Source organism: Melospiza melodia, unplaced genomic scaffold, assembly GCF_035770615.1.
Source record: "Melospiza melodia melodia isolate bMelMel2 unplaced genomic scaffold, bMelMel2.pri scaffold_210, whole genome shotgun sequence".
Lineage (NCBI taxonomy): Eukaryota > Metazoa > Chordata > Aves > Passeriformes > Passerellidae > Melospiza > Melospiza melodia.
Window position 1 is genome coordinate 15,584 of NW_026948546.1, and position 27,919 is coordinate 43,502.

The 27,919-nt window shown below is 56.9% G+C and overlaps 1 protein-coding gene across 1 annotated transcript; it reads left to right on the forward strand.

Annotated features, from left to right (window-relative positions):
• Nucleotides 1–2,444: 2,444 nt before the first annotated feature.
• LOC134433592 (polyunsaturated fatty acid lipoxygenase ALOX8-like) lies at nt 2,445–27,685 on the forward strand. The gene is made up of 17 exons (XM_063182409.1): nt 2,445–2,499; nt 3,443–3,546; nt 4,502–4,676; nt 6,375–6,518; nt 8,104–8,191; nt 8,248–8,316; nt 11,441–11,527; nt 11,605–11,808; nt 14,801–14,905; nt 16,894–16,947; nt 17,443–17,528; nt 17,620–17,790; nt 20,875–20,996; nt 22,380–22,480; nt 25,679–25,849; nt 27,270–27,291; nt 27,507–27,685. Exons 2-17 carry the CDS (start codon nt 3,507–3,509, stop codon nt 27,683–27,685), a joined length of 1,818 nt encoding a protein of 605 aa, XP_063038479.1. The 5' UTR covers nt 2,445–2,499; nt 3,443–3,506.
• The last annotated feature ends 234 nt before the right edge of the window (nt 27,686–27,919 follow it).

The window sequence follows — 27,919 nt, forward strand, 5'->3', positions numbered from 1 at the left end:
GCAGCGGCGGCGGTACAGGTGAGCACAGGTGTGAGTGTGGCACTGCCAGGTGTGAGTGTGGCACTGCCAGGTGTGTTCGGCACTGCCAGGTGTGTGTGTGACACTGCCAGGTGTGTGTGTGTCCCCAGGTGCGCTCAGGTGTGTCCTTGTGTTTGTCCCAAGTGTGTCTGTGTATCCCAGGTGTGCCCAGGTGTGTCCATGTTCTGTCCCAAGTGTGTCTGTGCATCCTAGGTGTGCCCAGGTGTGTATCCCAGGTGTGTCCGTGTGTCTGTGTGGTCTATCCCAGGTGTGCCCAGGTGTGTCTGTCGCAGGTGTGTCTGTGTATCCCAGGTGTGTATCCCAGGTGTGTCCAGGTGTGCCTGGGTGTGTATCCCAGGTGTGTCTGTGTGTCTGTCCCAAGTGTGTCTGTGTATCCCAGGTGTGCCCAGGTACACTCAGGTGTGTCTGTGTGTCTGTCCCAGGTGTGTATCCCAGGTGTGTATCCCAGGTTGTATCCCAGGTGTGTATCCCAGGTGTGTCTGTGTGTGTATCCCAGGTGTGCCCAGGTGTGTATCCCAGGTGTGTCTGTGTGTCTGTCCCAGGTGTGTATCCCAGGTGTGTATCCCAGGTGTGTATCCCAGGTGTATCCCAGGTGTGTGTATTCCAGGTGTGTCTGTGTGTCTGTCGCAGGTGTGTATCCCAGGTGTGTATCCCAGGTGTGTCTGTGTGTGTATCCCAGGTGTGCCCAGGTGTGTATCCCAGGTGTGTCTGTGTGTCTGTCCCAGGTGTGTATCCCAGGTGTGTGCCCAGGTGTGTCTGTGTGTCTGTCCCAGGTGTGTATCCCAGGTGTGTATCCCAGGTGTGCCCAGGTGTGTATCCCAGGTGTGTCTGTGTGTCTGTCCCAGGTGTGTATCCCAGGTGTGTGCCCAGGTGTGTCTGTGTGTCTGTCCCAGGTGTGTATCCCAGGTGTGTATCCCAGGTGTGCCCAGGTGTGTATCCCAGGTGTGTATCCCAGGTGTGCCCAGGTGTGTGTATCCCAGGTGTGTATCCCAGGTGTGTATCCCAGGTGTGTATCCAGGTGTGCCCAGGTGTGTATCCCAGGTGTGTATCCCAGGTGTGCCCAGGTGTGTGTATCCCAGGTGTGTATCCCAGGTGTGTATCCCAGGTGTGTCAGTGTATCCCAGGTGTGTATCCCAGGTGTGCCCAGGTGTGTATCCCAGGTGTGTATCCCAGGTGTGCCCAGGTGTGTGTATCCCAGGTGTGTATCCCAGGTGTGTATCCCAGGTGTGTCAGTGTATCCCAGGTGTGTATCCCAGGTGTATCCCAGGTGTGCCCAGGTGTGTCTGTGTGTCTGTCCCAGGTGTGTATCCCAGGTGTGTATCCCAGGTGTGTATCCCAGGTGTGCCCAGGTGTGTATCCCAGGTGTGTATCCCAGGTGTGCCCGGGTGTGTATCCCAGGTGTGCCCAGGTGTGTATCCCAGGTGTGCCCAGGTGTGTGTATCCCAGGTGTGTATCCCAGGTGTGTATCCCAGGTGTGCCCAGGTGTGTATCCCAGGTGTGCCCCCCAGGTGTGTATCCCAGGTGTGCCCAGGTGTGTATCCCAGGTGTGCCCCCCAGGTGTGTATCCAAGGTGTGTCCAGGTGCACTCAGGTGTGTCCGTGTGTCTGTCCCAAGTGTGTCTGTGTATCCCAGGTGTGTGTATCCCAGGTGTGCCCAGGTGTGTGTATCCCAGGTGTGTATCCCAGGTGTGCCCAGGTGTGTCGGTGTGTATCCCAGGTGTGTATCCCAGGTGTGCCCAGGTGTGTCGGTGTGTATCCCAGGTGTGTATCCCAGGTGTGCCCAGGTGTGTCGGTGTGTATCCCAGGTGTGTATCCCAGGTGTGTATCCAGGTGTGCCCAGGTGCACTCAGGTGTGTCTCTCTGTCCCTGTGCCAGGCTGGCCCCGTTTGCCCCCGGGCTGCCCTGGGCGCTGCCCCTGGGGACGCCGCTGGACCCCGACCTGAGCTACAGCTGGGCCAAGGCCTCGGCCTTCTACCTGCGGGCAGCGCCGCGTGAGTGACCACTGACCATCCCTGAGTGACCCTGAGTGACCACTGAGTGACCCTGAGTGACCACTGACCATCCCTGAGTGACCCTGAGTGACCACTGAGTGACCGCTGAGTGACCACTGACCCTGAGTGACCACTGACCATCCCTGACCCACCCTGACCCACACTGACCAACCCCGACCTGAGCTACAGCTGGGCCAAGGCCTCGGCTTCTACCTGCGGGGCAGCGCCGCCGTGAGTGACCACTGACCATCCCTGAGTGACCACTGAGTGACCACTGACCCCTGAGTGACCACTGACCATCCCTGAGTGACCACTGAGTGACCCTGAGTGACCACTGAGTGACCACTGAGTGACCACTGACCCCTGAGTGACCACTGACCCCTGAGTGACCACTGACCATCCCTGACCCACCCTGACCTGAGCTACAGCTGGGCCAAGGCCTCAGCCTTCTACCTGCGGGGCAGCGCCGCGTGAGTGACCCTGAGTGACCACTGAGTGACCACTGAGTGACCAGTGACCATCCCTGACTGACCACTGAGTGACCCCTGAGTGACCACTGAGTGACCACTGAGTGACCACTGACAATCGCTGACCATCCCTGAGTGACCACTGAATAACCATGGACTGACCAGTGACCCCTGAGTGACCCCTGAGTGCCCAATGGATGACCCCTAGTGGCCACAGAGTGACCACAGAGTGACCACTGACCGCTGACCCTCCCCTGGCTGACCCCTCTCTGACCCCTGACCCTAAACCTGGCCCTGCCCACGCCCTCCTCCCCAATGTCCCCAATGTCCCCAAAATGTCCCCAATGTCCCAAAATCCCAAAAATCCCAAAAACGTCCCCAATGTCCCCAAAGTCCCCAATGTCCCAAAATCCCAAAAATGTCCCCAATGTCCCCTCAGTGTCCCCAATGTCCCAAAATCCCAAAAATGTCCCCAATGTCCCCTCAGTGTCCCCAATGTCCCAAAATCCCAAAAATGTCCCCAATGTCCCAGAAATGTCCCATGGATGCCCCAAATCCCCCCAATGTCCCCATTGATGTCCCCAATGTCCCCAGGCTTCTCACCCGTGTCCTGTCTCTGTACTGCCAATGTCACACCACTGTCCCCAATGTCCCCAATGTCCCCAATGTCCCAAATCCCCCCCAGAGTCCCCAATGTGTCCCCAATCCCCCAATGTCCCCAATGTCCCCACTGTCCCCAATCCCCCCAATGTCCCCATGGTTCCCATTGTCCCCAATGTCCCCAAATGTCCCAAATCCCCCCAGTGTCCCCAGAGTCCCCAATGTGTCCCCAATCCCCCAATCCCCCCAATGTCCCCAATGCCCCCAATCCCCCCAATGTCCCCACTGTCCCCACTGTCCCCACTGTCCCCATTGATGTCCCCGCTGTCCCCATTGGTGTCCCCAGGAACCTGGAGGCCAAGCTCCGCGGGTTCCTGGCCAGGCCCTGCTCGTGGCCCAGCGTGGAGGCGATGACGCGAGTGTTCCGCTGCTTCCACACGCCCGTCACCGGTGGGGACACCAGCGGGGACACTGGGGACAGGGGGGACATTGGGGACATTGGGGATATTGGGGGGATTGGGGACATTGGGCACACTGGGGACAGGGGGATGTTGGGGACAGTGGGGACATTGGGGGGATTGGGGACATTGGGCACACTGGGGACAGGGGGACGTTGGGGACAGTGGGGACAGTGGGGACATTGGGGACAATGGGGACATTGGGGACACTGGGGACACTGGGGACATTTGGGGGGATTGGGGACATTGGGGGGATTGGGCTGTTGGGGGCATTAATGGGGACAATGGGGACCGTGGAGACATTGGGGACATTGGGGACATTGGGGACACTGGGGAGAGTGGGGGGGTTGGGGACATTGGGGACAATGGGGGTTATGGGGACATTGGGGACAATGGGGACATTGGGGACAGTGGGGACAATGGGGACATTGGGGGGATTGGGGACATTGGGGGGATTGGGCTGTTGGGGGCATTAATGGGGACAATGGGGACCGTGGAGACATTGGGGACATTGGGGACAATGGGGACATTGGGGACAGTGGGGACATTGGGGACATTGGGGGATTTGGGGATATTGGGAAAAATAGGGAAAAAATGGGATCGGGAATCAAGGGGACAGTGGGGACATTGGGGACATTGGGGAGGCTTGGGGGACATTTGGGGACATTGGAGGGATTGGGGACAGTGGGGACATCAGTGGGGACATTGGGGGTGTTGGGGACATTGAGGGGACATTGGGGATTGGGGGACACTGGGGATGCTGAGGGACATTGGGAAAAATGGGGGAAAATTGGTAAAAATGGGATTGGGGACATTGGGGGGATTGGGGGACACTGAGGGGACACTGGGGACATTGGGGACAAAATTCCCCCCAATGTCCCCAATGTCCCCAACACTGTCCCCAACCCCCCCAATGTCCCCAACGCTGTCCCCAACGCTGTCCCCAGAGTACGTGGTGCGGCACTGGCAGTCGGACGCGTTTTTCGGGGAGCAGTTCCTGAGCGGGGTGAACCCCGTCCTGCTGCGCCGCTGCCGCCGCCGCCTGCCCCCAACTTCCCGGTCACCGGGGACATGGTGGCACCGAGCCTGGGGACAGGGACGGACCTGCAGCGAGAGATGGAGGTGAGGGACCCTAAAACCCTAAAAAAAACCCCAAAAAAACTGCCCCGAAATACCCCAAAATCACCCCAAAATCACCCCAACTTCCCATGGTGGCACCGACCCTGGGGACAGGGACGGACCTGCAGCGGGAGATGGAGGTGAGGGACCCAAAAAAACCCAAAAAAAACCCCAAAACACTGCCCCAAAATAGCCCAAAATCACCCCAAAATCACCCCAACTTCCCATGGTGGCACCGAGCCTGGGGACAGGGACGGACCTGCAGCGAGAGATGGAGGTGAGGGACCCAAAAAAACCCAAAAAAACCCCCAAAAAACTGCCCCAAAATACCCCAAAATCACCCCAAAATCACCCCAACTTCCCATGGTGGCACCGAGCCTGGGGACAGGGACGGACCTGCAGCGAGAGATGGAGGTGAGGAACCCCAAAAACCCCAAAAAACCCCAAAAAACTGCCCCAAAACCCCCAAAAACTGCCCAAAATCATCCAAACCCCAAAATCCATAAATCCCGGTCACCGGGGACATGGTGGCACCGAGCCTGGGGACAGGGACGGACCTGAAGCGAGAGATGGAGGTGAGGGACCCGAAAAACCCCAAAAAAACCCCAAAAAACTGCCCCAAAATACCCCAAAATCATCCAAACCCCAAAATCACCCCAACTTCCCATGGTGGCACCGACCCTGGGGACAGGCACCGACCTGCAGCGGGAGATGGAGGTGAGGGACCGGAAAAACCCCAAAAAAACCCAAAAAACTGCCCCAAAATCCATAAAAAACACCCCAAAATCCATAAAAACCACCCCAAAATCATCAAAACCCCAAAATCATCAAAACCCCAAAATCACCCCGAGTTCCTGGTGAACGGGGATGTGGTGGCACCGACCTTGGGGACAGGGACGGACCTGCAGCGGGAGATGGAGGTGAGGGACCCCAAAAACCCCAAAAAAACCCCAAAAAAACTGCCCCAAAATACCCCAAAAATCCCCAAAACCCCAGAAACTCCAAAAAAAAAACCCCCAAAAAACTGCAAAAAAATCCCCAAAAACCCAAACTCTGAGCCCGTGGTGGCTCCAGATTTGGGGACAGGAGATGGAGGTGACACCAGGGGTACCCCAAGATTTTTGGGGTCCCCCTGATTTTGGGGTGTCGGGGTTTGGCTTTTTTTTCCCAAATTTTGGGGTTTTTTAAACCAAATTTTGGGGTTTTTTTTCCCAAATTTTGGGGGTTTTTTTTCCCAAATTTTGGGGGTTTTTTTTTCCCAAATTTTGGGGTTTTTTTCCTGGGATTTTGGGGTTTCCCATGATTTTGGGCATCCCAGACTGGGGGTACCCCCCCATTTTTGGGGTCCCCCTGATTTTGGGGTGTCCCTGGCCCATGATGGGGTGCTGGGATTTGGGGTTTTTTCCCAAAATTTTGGGTTTTTTTGCAGAATTTTGGGTTTTTTTTTTTCCACAGAGTTTTGGGTTTTTTGGGGATTTGGGGGATCCCAGGCCCCGGGTTTTGGGGTCCCCCTGATTTCGGGGTGCCCCCCCAGGCAGGGAACATCTACCTGGCCGATTATGGGGTGCTGGGATTTGGGGTTTTCTCCCAAAATTTGGGGGTTTTTTCACAGAATTTTGGGGTTTTTTTTGCAGAATTTTGGCGTTTTTTCACAGAATTTCGTTTCTTTGGGGTCCCCCTGATTTCGGGGTGCCCCCCCAGGCAGGGAACATCTACCTGGCCGATTATGGGGTGCTGCAGGGGCTCCCCACGGCCACCATCGACGGGCGCCCCACCTTCGTGGCCGCCCCCCTGTGCCTGCTGCACCAGCGCCCCGACGGACAGATGCTGCCCCTGGCCATCCAGGTGAGCCAAAAACCCCCAAAAACACCCCAAAAACCCCAAAAACCTCAAAAGCCGACCCCCAAAACCCCAAAAACCCCAAAAAGGGACCCCAAAAACCCCCAAAAGGGACCCCAAAAACCTCAAAAATGGGAGAGGATCTGAAGCGGGGGATGAGAATGGGGAGATGCTGCCCCTGGCCATCCAGGTGAGCCAAAAACCCCCAAAACACCCCAAAACCCCCAAAAACCTCAAAAGCCGACCCCCAAAACCCCAAAAACCCCAAAAAGGGACCCCAAAAACCCCAAAAGGGACCCCAAAAACCCCAAAAAGGGACCCCAAAAACCCCAAAAACCGACCCCAAAAACCCTAAAAATGACCCCAAAAACCCCAAAAAGGGACCCCAAAAACCCTAAAAACCGACCCCAAAACCCCCCAACAAAACCTCACAAACCCAAAAAACCCCAAAAACCGACCCCAAAAATCCTCAGAGGGGGACATTTTTGGGGTTCCTGTGCCCATTTTTGGGGTTCCTGTGCCCATTTTTGGGGTTTCCCTGACCATTTTTGGGGTTCCTCTGACCATTTTTGGGGTTTCTCTGTCCATTTTTGGGGTTCCTGTGCCCGTTTTTGGGGTTCCCCAGACCATTTTTGGGGTCCCTTTGGCCCTTTTGGGGTACGAAAATTTTGGGTTCTCGCTGACAGTTTGTGACAGTTTTGGGGTGATTGCTTGGGGTTCCTGTGCCCATTTTTGGGGTTTCCCTGACCATTTTTGGGGTTCCTGTGCCCATTTTTGGGGTTCCTGTGACCATTTTTGGGGTGCCTGTGCCTGTTTTTGGGGTTCATGTGCCCGTTTTTTGGGGTTCCTGTGCCCATTTTTGGGGTCCCTCTCATGGTTCAGGTTCCCTCTGACCCTTTTGGGGTCCCTTTGGCCCTTTTGGGGTACGAACATTTTGGGTCCTCGCTGACAGTTTGGGGTCCCTGTGAGGATTTTGGGGTGATCATTTGAGGTTCCCCTGACCATTTTTGGGGTTCCTGTGCCCGTTTTTGGGGTTTCTCTGACCATTTTTGGGGTTCCCCTGACCCTTATGGGATCCTCTGACCCTTTTGGTTCCCTTTGGCCCTTTTGGGGTACGGAAATTTTGGGTTCTCATTGACAGTTTGTGACAGTTTTGGGGTGATGTTTGGCGTGTCCTTTCTGACCATTTTTGGGGTGTCCTTTCTGACCGTTTTTGGGGTTCCTGTGAGGGTTTTGGGGTGATTGTTTGGCGTGTCCTTTCTGACCATTTTGGGTTCCTCTGACCATTTTTTGGGGTTCCCAGCTCTCCCAGCAGCCCGGCCCCACGTCCCCGGTGTTGGTGCCCCAGGACCCGCCGTGGCTCTGGGCCCTGGGAGGATTTTGGGGTTCCTGTGAGGGTTTTGGGGTGTCCCTTTTGACCATTTTTGGGGTGTCCTTTCTGACCATTTTTGGGGTTCCCAGCTCTCCCAGCAGCCCGGCCCCACGTCCCCAGTGTTCGTGCCCCAGGACCCGCCCTGGCTCTGGGCGCTGGAGGATTTTGGGGTTCCTGTGAGGGTTTTGGGGTTTCTCTGACGGTTTTTGGGGTTCCCAGCTGTCCCAGCAGCCCGGCCCCACATCCCCGGTGTTCGTGCCCCAGGACCCGCCGTGGCTCTGGGCCGTGGGAGGATTCTGGGGTTCTTGTGATGGTTTTGGGGTGATTGTTTGGGGTTCCTCTGACGGTTTTTGGGGTTCCCAGCTCTCCCAGCAGCCCGGCCCCACGTCCCCAGTGTTCGTGCCCCAGGACCCGCCGTGGCTCTGGGCCCTGGTACAATTTTAGGGTGCCATTTTTAACCATTTTTGTGGTTTCTCTGACCATTTTCGGGGTTTCTCTGACCATTTTTGGGGTTCCTATGTCCATTTTTGGGGTTCCTCTGACCATTTTTGGGGTTCCCAGCTCTCCCAGCAGCCCGGCCCCACGTCGCCGGTGTTCGTGCCCCAGGACCCGCCCTGGCTCTGGGCCCTGGGAGGATTTTGGGGTTCCTGTGCCCATTTTGGGGTGTCCTTTCTGACCATTTTTGGGGTTCCTGTGCCCATTTTGGGGTGTCCTTTCTGACCATTTTTGGGGTTCCTGTGCCCATTTTTGGGGTGTCCTTTCTGACCATTTTTGGGGTGCCTGTGAGGGTTTTGGGGTGATTGTTTGGGGTTCCTCTGACCATTTTTGGGGTTTCTCTGCCCGTTTTTGGGGTTTTTGTGCCCATTTTTGTGGTTTCTCTGCCCATTTTTGGGTTCCTCTGACCGTTTTTGGGTTCCCCAGCTCTCTCAGCAGCCCGGCCCCACATCCCCGGTGTTGGTGCCCCAGGACCCGCCCTGGCTCTGGGCCGTGGGAGGATTTTGGGGTTCCTGTGAGGGTTTTGGGGTTTCTCTGACGGTTTTTGGGGTTCCCAGCTGTCCCAGCAGCCCGGCCCCACGTCGCCGGTGTTCGTGCCCCAGGACCCGCCCTGGCTCTGGGCCCTGGGAGGGTTTTGGGGTTCCTGTGCCCATTTTGGGGTGTCCTTTCTGACCATTTTTGGGGTTCCTGTGCCCATTTTTGGAATGTCCTTTCTGACCATTTTTGGGGTGTCCTTTCTGACCATTTTTGGGGTGCCTGTGAGGGTTTTGGGGTGATCGTTTGGGGTTCCTCTGACCATTTTTGGGGTTTCTGTGCCCGTTTTTGGGGTTTTTGTGCCCATTTTTGTGGTTTCTCTGCCCATTTTTGGGTTCCTCTGACCGTTTTGGGGTTCCCAGCTGTCCCAGCAGCCCGGCCCCACGTCCCCGGTGTTCGTGCCCCAGGACCCGCCCTGGCTCTGGGCCCTGGGAGGGTTTTGGGGTGATTGTTTGGGGTTCCTCTGACCATTTTGGGGGTTCCTGTGCCCATTTTTGGGGTTTCTCTGCCCATTTTTGGGGTTCCTCTGACCGTTTTTGGGTTCCCAGCTCTCCCAGCAGCCCGGCCCCACATCCCCGGTGTTCGTGCCCCAGGACCCGCCGTGGCTCTGGGCCCTGGGAGGATTTTGGGGTTCCTGTGAGGGTTTTGGGGTGTCCTTTCTGACCATTTTTTGGGGTTCCTGTGCCCATTTTTGGGGTCCCTCTCATGGTTCAGGTTCCCTCTGACCCTTTTGGGGTCCCTGTGACCCTTTTGGGGTACGAACATTTTGGGTCCTCGCTGACAGTTTGGGGTCCCTGTGAGGATTTTGGGGTGATCATTTGAGGTTCCCCTGACCATTTTTGGGGTTCCTGTGCCCGTTTTTGGGGTTTCTCTGACCATTTTTGGGGTTCCCCTGACCCTTATGGGATCCTCTGACCCTTTTGGGTTCCCTTTGGCCCTTTTGGGGTACGGAAATTTTGGGTTCTCATTGACAGTTTGTGACAGTTTTGGGGTGATGTTTGGCGTGTCCTTTCTGACCATTTTTGGGGTGTCCTTTCTGACCATTTTTGGGGTTTCTCTGCCCATTTTTGGGGTTCCTCTGACCGTTTTTGGGGTTCCCAGCTCTCCCAGCAGCCCGGCCCCACGTCCCCGTTGTTCGTTGCCCCAGGACCCGCCGTGGCTCTGGGCCCTGGGAGGATTTTGGGGTTCCTGTGAGGGTTTTGGGGTGTCCCTTTTGACCATTTTTGGGGTGTCCTTTCTGACCATTTTTGGGGTTTCTGTGCCCGTTTTTGGGGTTCCCCTGACCATTTTTGGGGTGCCTCTCATGGTTCAGGTTCCCCCTGACCCTTTTGGGGTCCCTGTGACCCTTTTGGGGTACGAAAATTTTGGGTTCGCGCTGACAGTTTGTGACAGTTTTGGGGTGATTGTTTGGGGTTCCTATGTCCATTTTTGGGGTGTCCTTTCTGACCATTTTTGGGGTTCCTCTGACGGTTTTTGGGGTTCCTCTGACCGTTTTTGGGGTTCCCAGCTCTCCCAGCAGCCCGGCCCCACATCCCCGGTGTTCGTGCCCCAGGACCCGACGTGGCTCTGGGCCGTGGAAGGATTTTGGGGTGTCCTTTCTGACCATTTTTGGGGTTTCTGTGCCCGTTTTTGGGGTGTCCTTTCTGACCATTTTTGGGGTTTCTGTGCCCGTTTTGGGGTGTCCTTTCTGACCATTTTTGGGGTTCCTCTGACCATTTTTGGGGTTCCCAGCTGTCCCAGCAGCCCGGCCCCACGTCGCCGGTGTTCGTGCCCCAGGACCCGCCCTGGCTCTGGGCCCTGGGAGGATTTTGGGGTTCCTGTGAGGGTTTTGGGGTGTCCTTTCTGACCATTTTTGGGGTTCCTGTGCCCATTTTTGGGGTCCCTCTCATGGTTCAGGTTCCCTCTGACCCTTTTGGGGTCCTGTGACCCTTTTGGGGTACGAACATTTTGGGTCCTCGCTGACAGTTTGGGGTCCCTGTGAGGATTTTGGGGTGATCGTTTGAGGTTCCCCTGACCATTTTTGGGGTTCCTGTGCCTGTTTTTGGGGTTTCTCTGACCATTTTTGGGGTTCCTCTGACTCTTTTGGGTTTCCTTTGGCCCTTTTGGGGTCCGAAAATTTTGGGTTCTCGCTGACAGTTTGGGGTCCCTCTGATGGTTTTGGGGTGCCCTTTTGGACCATTTTTGGGGTTCCTGTGCCCGTTTTTGGGGCTCCTGTGCCTGTTTTTGGGGTTCCTATGTCCATTTTTGGGGTTCCTGTGCCCATTTTTGGGGTGTCCTTTCTGACCATTTTTGGGGTTTCTGTGCCCATTTTTGGGGTGTCCTTTCTGACCGTTTTTGGGGTTCCCAGCTCTCCCAGCAGCCCGGCCCCACGTCCCCGGTGTTGGTGCCCCAGGACCCGCCCTGGCTCTGGGCCGTGGAAGGATTTTGGGGTGTCCTTTCTGACCATTTTTGGGGTTTCTGTGCCCGTTTTTGGGGTGTCCTTTCTGACCATTTTTGGGGTTCCTCTGACCGTTTTTGGGGTTCCCAGCTCTCTCAGCAGCCCGGCCCCACGTCGCCGGTGTTCGTGCCCCAGGACCCGCCGTGGCTCTGGGCCCTGGAGGATTCTGGGGTTCCTGTGAGGGTTTTGGGGTGATTGTTTGGGGTTTCTCTGACCATTTTTGGGGTTCCTCTGACCATTTTTGGGGTCCCCAGCTCTCCCAGGAGCCCGGCCCCACGTCCCCAGTGTTCGTGCCCCAGGACCCGCCGTGGCTCTGGGCGCTGGCCAAGGCCTGGGTGCGCAGCTCCGAGTTCCACGTGCACGAGGGGCTGACGCACCTGCTGCGGGCTCACCTGCTGGGGGAGGTGTTCGCCCTGGCCACGCTCCGGCAGCTGCCGCCCCAGCACCCGCTCTTCAAGGTGAGGAAAACCCACAAAAAAACCCCAAAAAAATCCCCCCAAAAAAATCCTGAAATACCCCAAAAAAATCCCCAAAAAAATCCCATTCTGAAACCCCAAACCGCAGCACCTGCTCTGCAAGGTGAGAAAAAAAACCCCAAAAAACCCAAAAAAAAATCCCCCCCAAAAATCCCCCAAAAAAACCCGAAAAAATCCCCCAAAAAAACCCCGAAAAAAATCCCCCAAAAAAATCCCAAAAAAAATCCAAAAAAAACCCCGAAAGAAACCCCGAAAAATTCCCAAAAAATCCCGAAAAAATCCCCGAAAAATCCCGAAAAAAGTCCCATTCCGAAAGCCCAAAAAACAAAAAAATCCCATTCTGAAACCCCAAACCGCAGCACCCGCTCTTCAAGGTAAAAACCCCGAAAAAAAACCCCGAAAAAACTCCGAAAAAATCCCCTAAAAAAATCCCCCAAAAAAAATCCCAAAAAATCCCCAAAAAATCCCATTCCGCAAGCTCAAAAAATAAAAAAATCTCATTCTGAAACCCCAAACCCCAAAAACCTGAAACCCCAAAAACCCCGAACCCCAAAAACCCCAAATCTCAAAAAACCCCAAACCCCAGAAACCTCAAACCCCAAAAACCCCAAACCCCAAAAACCCCAAATCCCAAAAACTCCAAACCCCAAAAACCCCAAACCCAAAATCCCAAAAATCTCCACCCCAAAAAACCCCAAAAACCCCAAACCCCAAAAAGCCCCAAACCCCATTAATTGTCCCATTTATTGCCCCATCATTTCCCCATTAATTACCCCATTAATTATTACCCATTAATTTCTCCATTAATTACCCCATTTATTACCCCATTTATTGCCCCCATTAATTACCCTCTCATTAATTAATTGCCCCATTAATTGCCCCCACAGCTGTTGATACCCCACACCCGGTTCACGGTGCAGATCGGGGGTACCCATTAATTACCCCATTAATTGCCCCATTAATTTCCCCATTAATTTCCCCATTAATTGCCCCATTTATTGCCCCATTCATTGCCCCATGTATTGCCCCATTTATTGCCCCCATTAATTACCCCCTCATTAATTAACTGCCCCATTAATTGCCCCCGTACAGCCGTTGATACCCCACACCCGGTTCACGGTGCAGATCGGGGGTACCCATTAATTGCCCCATTAATTGCCCCATTAATTTCCCCATTAATTTCCCCATTAATTGCCCCATTAATTACCCCATTAATTTCCCCATTTTTTACCCCATTTATTGCCCCCATTAATTACCCCCACATTAATTAACTGCCCCGTTAATTGCCCCCATACAGCTGTTGATACTCCACACCCGGTTCACGGTGCAGATCGGGGGTACCCATTAATTACCCCATTAATCACCCTATTAATTTCCCCATTTTTTTTTTGCCGCATTAATTACCCCATTTATTACCCCATTAATCACCCCCATTAATTGCCCCCTCATTAATTAATTGCCCCGTTAATTGCCCCCGTACAGCCGTTGATACCCCACACCCGGTTCACGGTGCAGATCGGGGGTACCCATTAATTGCCCCATTAATCACCCTATTAATTTCCCCATTTTTTGCCGCATTAATTACCCCATTTATTACCCCATTAATCACCCCCATTAATTGCCCCCTCATTAATTAATTGCCCCGTTAATTGCCCCCGTACAGCCGTTGATACCCCACACCCGGTTCACGGTGCAGATCGGGGGTACCCATTAATTGCCCCATTAATCACCCTATTGATTTCCCCATTTTTTGCCGCATTAATTACCCCATTTATTACCCCATTAATCACCCCCATTAATTGCCCCCTCATTAATTAATTGCCCCGTTAATTGCCCCCGTACAGCTGTTAATACCCCACACCCGGTTCACGGTGCAGATCGGGGGTACCCATTAATTACCCCATTAATTGCCCCATTAATTTCCCCATTAATTTCCCCATTAATTGCCCCATTAATTACCCCATTAATTTCCCCATTTTTTACCCCATTTATTGCCCCCATTAATTACCCCCACATTAATTAACTGCCCCGTTAATTGCCCCGTACAGCTGTTGATACCCCACACCCGGTTCACGGTGCAGATCGGGGGTACCCATTAATTACCCCATTAATCACCCTATTAATTTCCCCATTTTTTGCCGCATTAATTACCCCATTTATTACCCCATTAATCACCCCCATTAATTGCCCCCTCATTAATTAATTGCCCCGTTAATTGCCCCCGTACAGCCGTTGATACCCCACACCCGGTTCACGGTGCAGATCGGGGGTACCCATTAATTGCCCCATTAATCACCCTATTGATTTCCCCATTTTTTGCCGCATTAATTACCCCATTTATTACCCCATTAATCACCCCCATTAATTGCCCCCTCATTAATTAATTGCCCCGTTAATTGCCCCCGTACAGCTGTTAATACCCCACACCCGGTTCACGGTGCAGATCGGGGGTACCCATTAATTACCCCATTAATTGCCCCATTAATTTCCCCATTAATTTCCCCATTAATTGCCCCATTAATTACCCCATTAATTTCCCCATTTTTACCCCATTTATTGCCCCCATTAATTACCCCCACATTAATTAACTGCCCCGTTAATTGCCCCCGTACAGCTGTTGATACCCCACACCCGGTTCACGGTGCAGATCGGGGGTACCCATTAATTACCCCATTAATCACCCTATTAATTTCCCCATTTTTTGCCGCATTAATTACCCCATTTATTACCCCATTAATCACCCCCATTAATTGCCCCCTCATTAATTAATTGCCCCGTTAATTGCCCCCGTACAGCTGTTGATACCCACACCCGGTTCACGGTGCAGATCGGGGGTACCCATTAATTACCCCATTAATCACCCTATTAATTCCCCATTTTTTGCCGCATTAATTACCCCATTTATTACCTAATTAATTACCCCCATTAATTGCCCCCTCATTAATTAATTGCCCCGTTAATTGCCCCCGTACAGCTGTTGATACCCCACACCCGGTTCACGGTGCAGATCGGGGCCCTCGCCCGGCGCTTCCTGCTCAACCCCGGGGGGGTCTTTGACCGGGTAAAGGGGGGGCAAATTGTGGGTCTGGGGGCTTCAATTGGGTCTGGGGGCTTCAGTGGGGTCTGGGGGCTTCAATTGGGTCTGGGGGCTTCAATTGGGTCTGGGGGCTTCAATTGGGTCTGGGGGCTTCAGTTGGGTCTGGGGGCTTCAATTGGGTCTGGGGGCTTCAATGGGGCACATTGTGGGTCTGGGGGCTTCAGTGGGGTCTGGGGGCTTCATTGGGGTCTGGGGGCTTCAATTGGGTCTGGGGCTTCCATTGGGGTCTGGGGGCTTCAGTTGGGTCTGGGGGCTTCAATGGGTCTGGGGGCTTCCATTGGGTCTGGGGGCTTCAGTTGGGTCTGGGGGCTTCAATGGGACACATTGTGGGTCTGGGGGCTTCAGTGGGGTCTGGGGGCTTCCGTTGGGTCTGGGGGCTTCCATTGGGTCTGGGGCTTCAATGGGGCACATTGTGGGTCTGGGGGCTTCATTGGGTCTGGGGGCTTCAGTTGGGTCTGGGGGCTTCAATTGGGTCTGGGGGCTTCAGTGGGGTCTGGGGCTTCCATTGGGTCTGGGGGCTTCAGTGGGGTCTGGGGGCTTCAGTTGGGTCTGGGGGCTTCCATTGGGTCTGGGGGCTTCAGTGAGGCAATAATGGGGGGGTACTGGGGGCTTCAATGGGGCCCATTGTGGGTCTGGGGGCTTCATTGGGTCTGGGGGCTTCAGTTGGGTCTGGGGGGGGGGCGGGATTTGGGCTGGAATCGCGGGATTTTGGGCTGGAATTTCGGGATTTTGGGCTGGAATCGCGGGATTTTGGGCGGGAATTCCGGCATTTTGGGCTGGAATCGCGGGATTTTGGGCGGGAATTTCGGTATTTTTGTGGGACTTTGGTGTCCCCCCGATGTCCCCACGATGTCCCCAATGTCCCCTCGGTGTCCCCAGGCGGTGGCGCTGGGTGGGCGGGGCCTGCTGCCACCGGTGGGGCGGGATTTGGGGCTGGAATCGCGGGATTTTGGGCTGGAATTTCGGGATTTTGGGCTGGAATTTCGGGATTTTTGTGGGACTTTGGTGTCCCCCCGATGTCCCCACGATGTCCCCTCAGTGTCCCCGGTGTCCCCAGGCGGTGGCGCTGGGTGGGCGGGGCCTGCTGGCGCCGGTGGGGCGGGATTTGGGGTAGAATTACCGAATTTTGGGGTAGAATTACCGAATTTTGGGCTGGAATTTCGGGATTTTTGCGGGACTTTGGTGTCCCCCCCGATGTCCCCACGATGTCCCCACGATGTCCCCTCAGTGTTCCCAGGCGGTGGCGCTGGGTGGGCGGGGCCTGCTGGCACCGGTGGGGCGGGATTTTGGGCTGGAATTTCGGGATTTTGGGCTGGAATTTCGGGATTTTGGGCTGGAATTTCGGGATTTTTGCGGGACTTTGGTGTCCCCCCCGATGTCCCCACGATGTCCCCTCAGTGTCCCCGGTGTCCCCAGGCGGTGGCGCTGGGTGGGCGGGGCCTGCTGGCGCCGGTGGGGCGGGATTTGGGGTAGAATTACCGAATTTTGGGGTAGAATTACCGAATTTTGGGCTGGAATTTCGGGATTTTTGCGGGATTTTGGTGTCCCCCCGATGTCCCCTCAGTGTCCCCAGGCGGTGGCACTGGTTCAGTGGGATCTCCTGACACTGATGGGTCGGGATTTGGGGTAGAATTTCGGGATTTTGGGCGGGAATTTCGGGTTTTGGGCTGGAATTTCGGTATTTTGGGCTGGAATTTCGGGATTTTGGGCGGAATTTCGGGATTTTGGGCTGGAATTTCGGGATTTTTGTGGACTTTGGTGTCCCCCCGATGTCCCCACGATGTCCCCAGTGTCCCCTCAGTGTCCCCAGGCGGTGGCGCTGGGTGGGCGGGGCCTGCTGGCACCGGTGGGGCGGGATTTGGGGCTGGAATCGCGGGATTTTGGGCTGGAATTTCGGGATTTTGGGCTGGAATTTCGGGATTTTTGCGGGACTTCGGTGTCCCCCCGATGTCCCCACGATGTCCCCTCAGTGTCCCCGGTGTCCCCAGGCGGTGGCGCTGGGCCGGCGCGGGCTGCTGGCGCCGGTGGGGCGGGATTTGGGGTAGAATTACCGAATTTCGGGGTAGAATTACCGAATTTTGGGCTGGAATTTCGGGATTTTTGCGGGACTTTGGTGTCCCCCCGATGTCCCCACGATGTCCCCTCAGTGTCCCCGGTGTCCCCAGGCGGTGGCGCTGGGCCGGCGCGGGCTGCTGCGCCGGTGGGGCGGGATTTGGGGTAGAATTACCGAATTTTGGGGTAGAATTTCGGAATTTTGGGCTGGAATTTCGGGATTTTTGCGGGACTTTGGTGTCCCCCCGATGTCCCCTCGGTGTCCCCAATGTCCCCAGGTGGTGGCACTGGGTCTCCTGGCACCGGTGGGGCGGGATTTGGGGTAGAATTGGGGGATTTTGGGGTGGAATTACCGAATTTTGGGGTAGAATTACCGAATTTTGGGCTGGAATTTCGGGATTTTTGCGGGACTTTGGTGTCCCCCCGATGTCCCCACGATGTCCCCACGATGTCCCCGATGTCCCCAGGCGGTGGCGCTGGGCCGGCGCGGGCTGCTGGCGCCGGTGGGGTGGGATTTGGGGCTGGAATCGCGGGATTTTGGGCTGGAATTTCGGTATTTTGGGCTGGAATTTCGGGATTTTGCGGGACTTCGTTGTCCCCCCGATGTCCCCACGATGTCCCCAATGTCCCCTCGGTGTCCCCAGGCGGTGGCGCTGGGGCCGGCGCGGGCTGCTGGCGCTGGTGGCGCGGGGGCTGCGGGCGCTGCGCTGGCGCTCGCTGGTGCTGCCGCGGGACCTGCGGCACCGCGGGGTGGCGGCCACCAGGGGGCACCACTTCGGCAGCGACGCCACCCGCGTGTGGCGGGCCATCCGCAGGTGGGGACAGCCACAGGGTCACCTCAGTGTCACCAATGTCCCCTCAGTGTCACCTCAGTGTCCCCAGTGTCCCCTCAGTGTCCCCTCAGTGTCCCCTCAGTGTCCCTAAGGCCACCCACGTGTGGCGGGCCATCCGCAGGTGGGGACACACCCCTGGTGTCACCTCAGTGTCACCTCAGTGTCACCAATGTCCCCCCAATGTCCCCTCAGTGTCCCCAGTGTCCCCTCAGTGTCCCCTCAGTGTCCCCTCAGTGTCCCCTCAGTGTCACCTCAGTGTCCCCAATGTCCCCTCAGTGTCCCTAAGGCCACCCGCGTGTGGCGGGCCATCCGCAGGTGGAGACACACCCCTGGTGTCACCCCAGTGTCACCTCAGTGTCACCAATGTCCCCTCAGTGTCCCCTCAGTGTCCCCAGTGTCCCCTCAGTGTCCCCAATGTCCCCTCAGTGTCCCCTCAGTGTCCCCAGTGTCCCTAAGGTCACCCAGGTGTGGCGGGCCATCCGCCGGTGGGGACACACCCCCAGGGTCACCTCAGTGTCACCAATGTCCCCTCAGTGTCACCTCAGTGTCCCCAATGTCCCCTCAGTGTCACCTCAGTGTCACCTCAGTGTCCCCAGTGTCCCCCAATGTCCTCAGTGTCCCCTCAGTGTCCCTAAGGCCACCCGCGTGTGGCGGGCCATCCGCAGGTGGAGACACACCCCTGGTGTCACCCCAGTGTCACCTCAGTGTCACCAATGTCCCCTCAGTGTCCCCTCAGTGTCACCAATGTCCCCTCAGTGTCCCCTCAGTGTCCCCAATGTCCCCTCAGTGTCACCAATGTCCCCCCAGTGTCCCCTCAGTGTCCCCAGTGTCCCTAAGGTCACCCGGGTGTGGCGGGCCATCCGCAGGTGGGGACAGCCACAGGGTTCACCTCAGTGTCACCTCAATGTCCTCAGTGTCACCAATGTCCCCTCAGGGTCACCCCAGTGTCCCCAATGTCCTCCCAGTGTCCCCAATGTCCCCTCAGTGTCCCCTCAGTGTCCCTTCAGTGTCCCCAGTGTCCCCAGGTCACCCAGGTGTGGCGGGCCATCCGCAGGTGGGGACACACCCCTGGTGTCACCCCAATGTCCCCAAAATGTCCTCAATGCCCCCATTAATGTCCCCAATGTCCCCAGTGTCCCCAATGTTCCCTCAGTGTCCCCTCAGTGTCTCCCCAATGTCCCCATTAATGTTGTCAGTGTCCCCAATGTCCCCCCAGTGTCCCCATTAATGTCACCAGTGTCCCCAATGTCCCCTCAGTGTCCCCTCAGTGTCCCCCCAGTGTCTCCCCAGTGTCCCTAAGGCCACCCGGGTGTGGCGGGCCATCCGCAGGTGGGGACACACCCCTGGTGTCACCAATGTCCCCAGTGTCCCCAATGTTCCCAATGTCCCTTCGATGTCCCCTCAGTGTCCCCTCAGTGTCACCAGTGTCCCCTCAGTGTCCCCAGTGTCCCCAGGTCACCCGGGTGTGGCGGGCCATCCGCAGGTGGGGACACCCACAGTGCCACCTCAGTGTCCCCTCAGTGTCACCCCAATGTCACCCCAATATCTCCAATGTTCCCCCAATGTCCTCAATGCCCCCATTAACGTCCTCAGTGTCCTCTCAGTGTCCCCACTGTCCCCCCTGCTGTCCCCAGGTTTGTCACCTCCACCGTGTCCCTCTATCACCCATGTGACGCCCATGTCCAGCAGGACCCCAATGTCCCCAACGTCCCCATTGATGTCCCCAATGTCCCCAAGGTGTCCCCAAATCCCCCCACTGTCCCCAATGTCCCCAATCCCCCCACTGTCCCCAATGTCCCCACTGTCCCCAATGTCCCCAAGGTGTCCCCACTGTCCCCAGGTTTGTCACCTCCACCGTGTCCCTCTATTACCAATGTGACGCCGATGTCCAGCAGGACCCCAACGTCCCCATTGATGTCCCCAATGTCCCCACTGTCCCCAAATCCCCCACTGTCCCCAATGTCCCCAAGGTGTCCCCAATGTCCCCATGGATGTCCCCAATGTCCCCAATCCCCCTAGTGTCCCCACTGTCCCCAATGTCCCCAAGGTCCCCAAGGTGTCCCCAATGTCCCCACTGTCCCCAATGTCCCCAGGTTTGTCACCTCCATCGTGTCCCTGTACTACCCGGGTGATGCCATGTCCAGCAGGATCCCAATGTCCCCAGTGTCCCCATTGATGTCCCCAATGTCTCCAATGTCCCCAATGTCCCCAGTGTCCCCAATGTCCCCAAGGTGTCCCCATTGTCCCCATTGATGTCCCCACTGTCCCCACTGTCCCCAATGTCCCCAGGTTTGTCACCTCCATCGTGTCCCTGTACTACCCGGGTGACGCCCATGTCCAGCAGGATCCCAATGTCCCCAACGTCCCCAATGTCCCCAATGTCCCCAAGGTGTCCCCAAATCCCCCCACTGTCCCCAATGTCCCCAATCCCCCCACTGTCCCCAATGTCCCCAAGGTGTCCCCATTGTCCCCATTGATGTCCCCAATGTCCCCAATGTCCCCAATGACCCCAAGGTGTCCCCAATGTCCCATTGATGTCCCCACTGTCCCCACTGTCCCCAGTGTCCCCAGTGTCCCCAGGTTTGTCACCTCCATCGTGTCCCTGTACCATCGCTGTGACGCTGATGTCCAGCAGGACCCCAATGTCCCCACTGTCCCCAATGTCCCCAATGTCCCCAATGTCCCCAATGTCCCCAAGGTGTCCCCAAATCCCCCCACTGTCCCCAATGTCCCCAATGTCCCCAGTGTTCCTGATGTCCCCAATGTCCCCCCAATGTCCCCATTGATGTCCCCAATCCCCCCAGTGTCCCCAATGTCCCCAATGCCCCCAATGTCCCCAAGGTGTCCCCAATGTCCCCATTGATGTCCCCAATGTCCCCAATGTCCCCATGGTGTCCCCAGGTTTGTCACCTCCATCGTGTCCCTGTACCATCGCTGTGACGCCCATGTCCAGCAGGACCCCACTGTCCCCAATGTCCCCCCAGTGTCCCCACTGTCCCCAAGGTGTCCCCAATGTCCCCAAGGTGTCCCCAGGGTGTCCCCTCAGTGTCCCCATCGTGTCCCCAGGTTTGTCACCTCCATCGTGTCCCTCTATTACCGATGTGACACCGACGTCCAGCAGGACCCCGAGCTCCAGGCCTGGGTGGGCGAAATCTTCACCAGGGGCTTCCTGGGCAGGAGGAGCTCAGGTGGGCACGGGGGGCACCTCGGGGGGGCACAGGTGGGCTCAGGTGGGCACAGGTGGCACCTCAGGTGGGTTCAGCTGGGCACGGGGGGCACCTCGGGTGGGTTCAGGTGAGTTCAGGTGGGTTTAGATGGGCACAGGTGGGCACGGGGGGCACCTCAGGTGGGTTTAGATGGGCACAGGTGGGCACGGGTACCTCAGGTGGGTTCAGCTGGGCACGGGGGCACCTCGGGTGGGCTCAGGTGGCACCTCAGGTGGGCACAGGTGGGCTCAGCGTGGGCACAGGTGGGCTTAGATGGGCACAGGTGGGCACGGGGGGCACCTCAGGTGGGCACAGGTGGGCTCAGGTGGGCACCTCAGGTGGGCACAGGTGGGTTCAGGTGGGCTCAAGTGGGTTTAGATGGGCACAGGTGGGCACAGGGGGCACCTCAGGTGGGCACAGGTGGGCTCAGGTGGGCACAGGTGACATCTCAGGTGGGCACGGGGGGCACCTCAGGTGGGTTTAGATGGGCACAGGTTTGCTCAGGTGGGGCTCAGGTGGGCTCAGGTGGGCTCAGGTGGCACAGGTGGGTTTAGATGGGCACGGGGGGCACCTCGGGTGGGCACGGGGGGCACCTCAGGTGAGCACAGGTGGGCTCAGGTGGGCACAGGTGGGTTTAGATGGGCACAGGTGGGCACGGGGGGCACCTCAGGTGGGCACAGGTGGGCTCAGGTGGGCACCTCAGGTGGGCACAGGTGGGTTCAGGTGGGCTCAAGTGGGTTTAGATGGGCACAGGTGGGCACAGGGGGCACCTCAGGTGGGCACAGCTGGGCACAGGTGACCCCTGAGGTGGGCACAGGTGGGTTTAGATGGGCACGGGTGGGCACGGGGGGCACCTCAGGTGGGCACAGGTGGGTTCAGGTGGGCACAGGTGACATCTCAGGTGGGCACGGGGGGCACCTCAGGTGGGTTTAGATGGGCACGGGGGGCACCTCGGGGGGGCACAGGTGGGCTCAGGTGGGCACAGGGGGGCACCTCAGGTGGGTTTAGATGGGCTCAGGTGGGCACGGGTGGGCACAGGTGGGTTTAGATGGGCACAGGTGGGCACAGGTGGGTTTAGATGGGCACAGGGGGCACCTCAGGTGGGCACAGGTGGGCACAGGTGGGCTTAAATGGGCACAGGTGGGTTCAGGTGGGCTCAGGTGGGCACAGGTGGCACCCCAGGTGGGGTTTCAGGTGAGTTCAGGTGGGTTTAGATGGGCACAGGTGGGCACGGGGGGCACCTCAGGTGGGCACAGCTGGGCACAGGTGGCTCCTCAGGTGAGCTCAGGTGGGCACAGGTGACCCCTGAGGTGGGCACAGGTGGGCACAGGTGGGCACAGGTGAGCCCGGGTGTGCCCGTGCCAGGTGTGCCCTCCCGCCTGGACTCCGTGCGCGGCCTCGTCACCTTCGTCACCACCGTGATCTACACCTGCTCGGCGCACCACGCGGCCACCAACAGCGGCCAGGTGAGTGACCACTGACCACCCTGAGTGACCACTGACCACTGACCACTGACCAATGACCAATGACCACAGTGACCACAGTGACCACTGACCCCTCAGAGTGACCACACACTGACCACACTGACCACTGACCCACCGTGATCTACACCTGCTCGGCGCACCACGCGGCCACCAACAGCGGCCAGGTGAGTGACCACTGACCACCCTGAGTGACCACTGACCTGAGTGACCACTGACCACCCTGAGTGACCACTGACCCCTCAGAGTGACCACACACTGACCACAGTGACCACTGACCACCCTGAGTGACCACTGACCCCTCACACTGACCACTGACCCACCGTGATCTACACCTGCTCGGCGCACCACGCGGCCACCAACAGCGGCCAGGTGAGTGACCAGAGTGACCACTGACCACTGACCTGAGTGACCACTGACCACTGACCACTGACCACTGACCACAGTGACCACTGACCACTGCCCCACCGTGATCTACACCTGCTCGGCGCACCACGCGGCCACCAACAGCGGCCAGGTGAGTGACCACTGACCACCCTGAGTGACCACTGACCACTGACCACTGACCTGAGTGACCACTGACCACTGACCACCCACAGTGACCACTGACCCCTCAGAGTGACCACACACTGACCACAGTGACCACTGACCACCCTGAGTGACCACTGACCACTGACCACTGACCACTGACCCACCGTGATCTACACCTGCTCGGCGCACCACGCGGCCACCAACAGCGGCCAGGTGAGTGACCAGAGTGACCACACACTGACCACAGTGACCACTGACCACTGACCACTGACCTGAGTGACCACCCTGAGTGACCACTGACCACAGTGACCACTGACCACTGACCTGAGTGACCACTGACCTGAGTGACCACAGTGACCACACACTGACCACAGTGACCACTGACCACTGACCTGAGTGACCACCCTGAGTGACCACTGACCACCCTGAGTGACCACTGACCACTGACCACAGTGACCACTGACCACTGACCACTGACCACTGACCTGAGTGACCACTGACCACCCTGAGTGACCACTGACCACCCTGAGTGACCACTGACCACTGACCACTGACCTGAGTGACCACCCAGAGTGACCACAGTGACCACTGACCCCTCACACTGACCACTGACCACCCTGAGTGACCACTGACCACTGACCACTGACCTGAGTGACCACTGACCACAGTGACCACTGACCCACCGTGATCTACACCTGCTCGGCGCACCACGCGGCCACCAACAGCGGCCAGGTGAGTGACCAGAGTGACCACTGACCACCCTGAGTGACCACTGACCACTGACCACTGACCACTGACCACTGACCTGAGTGACCACTGACCCCCCAGAGTGACCAGAGTGGCCAGAGTGACCCACTGACCCCTGACCCCTGACCCCTGACCACCCAGTGACCACTGACCAGAGTGACCGCTGACCCCCCAGAGTGACCATTGCACTGACCACTGACCACTGAGAGTGACCACAGTGACCGCTGACATCGGGGTCCCTCTCCCCATTTTCGGGGTCCCTGACTCTGATTTTGGGGTCCCCGACTCCGATTTTGGGGTCCCCGACTCCGATTTTGGGTCTCTTTTCCCGTTTTTGGTCAATTTGAGCTCTCTGACATTGGGGTCTCTCTCCCCCCATTTTTGGGCTCTCTTTTCCCATTTTCGGGGTCCCTCTCCCCATTTTCGGGGTCCCCCTCCCCATTTTTGGGGTCCCCGACTCCGATTTTGGGGTCCCCGACTCCGATTTTGGGGTCCCCGACTCTGATTTTGGGTCTCTTTTTCCCGTTTTTGGTCACTTTGAGCTCTCTCAGGGTTTTCTCTCCCCCATTTTCGGGTCTTTCTCTCCCCCATTTTTGGGGTCTCTCTCCCCGTTTTCGGGGTCTCTTTTCCCATTTTTTCCCATTTTTGGGGTCCCCCTCCCCATTTTCGGGGTCCCTGACTCTGATTTTGGGGTCCCCGACTCTGATTTTGGGTCTCTTTTCCCGTTTTTGGTCAATTTGAGCTCTCTGACATTGGGGTCTCTCTCCCCCCATTTTCGGGGTCTCTCTCCCCATTTTCGGGGTCCCCGACTCCGATTTCGGGGTCCCCGACTCTGATTTTGGGTCTCTTTTCCCGTTTTTGGTCACTTTGAGCTCTCTCAGGGTTCTCTCCCCCATTTTCGGGTCTTTCTCTCCCCCATTTTCGGGGTCTCTCTCCCCATTTTCGGGGTCCCTGACTCTGATTTTGGGGTCCTCGACTCTGATTTTGGGTCTCTTTTCCGTTTTTGGTCACTTTGAGCTCTCTCAGGGTTTTCTCTCCCCCATTTTCGGGTCTTTCTCTCCCCCATTTTTGGGGTCTCTCTCCCCCATTTTCGGGGTCTCTTTTCCCATTTTTTCCCATTTTTGGGGTCCCCCTCCCCATTTTCGGGGTCCCTGACTCCGATTTTGGGGTCCCCGACTCCGATTTTGGGGTCCCCGACTCTGATTTTGGGTCTCTTTTCCCGTTTTTGGTCAATTTGAGCTCTCTCAGGGTTTCTCTCCCCCATTTTCGGGTCTTTCTCTCCCCCATTTTCGGGGTCTCTCTCCCCATTTTTCGGGGTCCCCGACTCCGATTTCGGGGTCCCCGACTCTGATTTTGGGTCTCTTTTCCCGTTTTTGGTCAATTTGAGCTCTCTCAGGGTTTCTCTCCCCCATTTTCGGGTCTTTCTCTCCCCCATTTTTGGGGTCTCTCTCCCCGTTTTTGGGGTCTCTTTTCCCATTTTTTCCCATTTTTGGGGTCCCCCCTCCCCATTTTCGGGGTCCCTGACTCCGATTTTGGGGTCCCCGACTCTGATTTTGGGTCTCTTTTCCCGTTTTTGGTCAATTTGATCTCTCTCACGCTGGGTTTTCTCTCCCCCATTTTTGGGCTCTCTTTTCCCATTTTTGGGGTCCCCCTCCCCATTTTTTGGGGTCCCCGACTCTGATTTTGGGGTCCCCGACTCCGATTTTGGGGTCCCCGACTCTGATTTTGGGTCTCTTTTCCCGTTTTTGGTCAATTTGATCTCTCTCACATTGGGGTCTCTCTCTCCCCCATTTTTGGGGTCTCTCTCCCCATTTTCGGGGTCCCTCCCCCCATTTTCGGGGTCCCCGACTCCGATTTCGGGGTCCCCGAGTGTGATTTTGGGTCTCTTTTGCCGTTTCGGGGCAGTTTGAGCTCTCGGCCTTCCCCCCCAACGCCCCGGCCGCCATGCGGGCGCCCCCTCCCCAGTCCAAGGCCGCCCTGAGCGAGCGCCAATTCCTGGAGGCTCTGCCGGCCATGAACACCTCGGCCACGGTGCTGGCCGTGCTCTGGGTGCTCAGGAACGAGCCCATGGACATGGTGAGACCCCTCCCCAAATTGGGAACCCGGGCCCTGAGACCCCTCCCCAAAATAACCCAGAAAAAACCCCAAAAAACCCCAAAAAATCCCAAATAATGCACCCAAAACTGACCCAAATCCACCCAAAACTGACCCAAAACCGACCTGAACCAACCCAACCCAACCCCCTGAGACCCCTCCCCAAATTGGGAACCCGGGCCCTGAGACCCCTCCCCAAAATAACCCAGAAAAAACCCCAAAAAACCCCAAAAAATCCCAAATAATGCACCCAAAACTGACCCAAATCCACCCAAAACCGACCTAAACCAACCCAACCCAACCCCCTGAGACCCCTCCCCAAATTGGGAACCCGGGCCCTGAGACCCCTCCCCAAAATAACCCAGCAAAAACCCCAAATAATGCACCAAAAACCCACCCAAATCCACCCAAAACTGAGCCCTGGCCGTGCTCTGGGTGCTCAGGAACGAGCCCATGGACATGGTGAGACCCCTCCCCAATTGGGAACCCGGGCCCTGAGACCCCTCCCCAAAATAACCCAGAAAAACCCCCCAAAAACCCCAAATAATGCACCCAAAACTGACCCAAATCCACCCAAAACTGACCCAAATCCACAAAAAACCGACCCAAAACCGACCTGAACCAACCCAACCCAACCCCCTGAGACCCCTCCCCAAATTTAGAACCCGGGCCCTGAGACCCCTCCCCAAAATAACCCAGAAAACCCCCAAAAAAACCCCCCAAAAAACCCAAATAATGCACCAAAACTGACCCAAACCCACCCAAAACTGACCCAAAACCGACCTGAACCAACCCAACCAACCCCCTGAGACCCCTCCCCAAATTGGGAACCCGGGCCCTGAGACCCCTCCCCAAAATAACCCAGAAAAAACCCCAAAAAACCCCAAAAAATCCCAAATAATGCACCCAAAACTGACCCAAACCCACCCAAAACTGACCCAAAACCGATCTGAACCAACCCAACCCAACCCCCTGAGACCCCTCCCCAAATTTAGAACCCGGGCCCTGAGACCCCTCCCCAAAATAACCCAGAAAACCCCCAAAAAACCCCCCAAAAAAACCCAAATAATGCACCCGAAACTGACCCAAACCCACCCAAAACTGACCCAAAACCGACCCAAACCAACCCAAACCGACCCAAACCAACCCAACCCAACCCAAACCAACCCAAAACTGACCCAAAACTGACCCAAACCAACCAAACCCACCCAAACCAACCCAACCCCCTGAGACCCCTCCCCAAATTGGGAACCCGGGCCCTGAGACCCCTCCCCAAAATAACCCAGCAAAAACCCCAAATAATGCACCAAAAACCCACCCAAACCACCCAAAACTGACCCAAAACCGACCTGAACCAACCCAACCCAACCCCCTGAGACCCCTCCCCAAATTCTCTCTGCAGCGCCCCCTGGGCCGTTACCCCAGTGCTCCCAGTCCCTCCCAGTCCCTCCCAGTCCCTCCAGTAACCCCAGTTTCCCCCCAGCGCCCCCTGGGCCGTTACCCCCAGTGCTCCCAGTCCATCCCAGTCCATCCCAGTCCCTCCCAGTTCCCCCAGTCCCTCCCAGTCCATCCCAGTAACCCCAGTTTGTCCCTCCCAGTCCCTCCCAGTCCCTCCCAGTTCACACCAGTTTCCCCCCAGCGCCCCCTGGGCCGTTACCCCGACCGTCACTTCACCGAGGGCGCCCCCCGGGCCCGGATCCGGCGCTTCCGGCGCCGCCTGCGCCGAATCTCCGCGGGATCCGGGCCCGGAACGCGGCCCTGGAGAGACCCTACCCCTACCTGGACCCCGAGGGCATCGAGAACTCCGTGGCCATCTGAGAGACACCAAAAATGTCCAAAATCACCCCAAAAATATCCCAAAAATACACCCCAAAATATCCCAAAAAACAGCTCAAAAATATCCCCAAAATATCCCAAAAAACAGCTCAAAAATATCCCAAAATCACCCCAAAAATATCCCCAAAATATCCCAAAAATATCCCAAAAAACAGCTCAAAAATATCCCAAAAATATCCCAAAATCACCCCAAAATATCCCTACCCCTACCTGGAC

Bases quoted from the DNA above. Each gene is read 5' to 3' on its own strand.
- LOC134433592 (XM_063182409.1), top strand. From the start codon at position 3,507: ATGACGCGAGTGTTCCGCTGCTTCCACACGCCCGTCACCG. The intron at 14,906-16,893 runs GTGGGTCTGGGG...ATGTCCCCTCAG, and splicing joins GGGTAAAGGGGGGGCAAATT to TGTCCCCGGTGTCCCCAGGC. The intron at 27,292-27,506 runs GTGCTCCCAGTC...GTTTCCCCCCAG, and splicing joins CCCCCTGGGCCGTTACCCCA to CGCCCCCTGGGCCGTTACCC.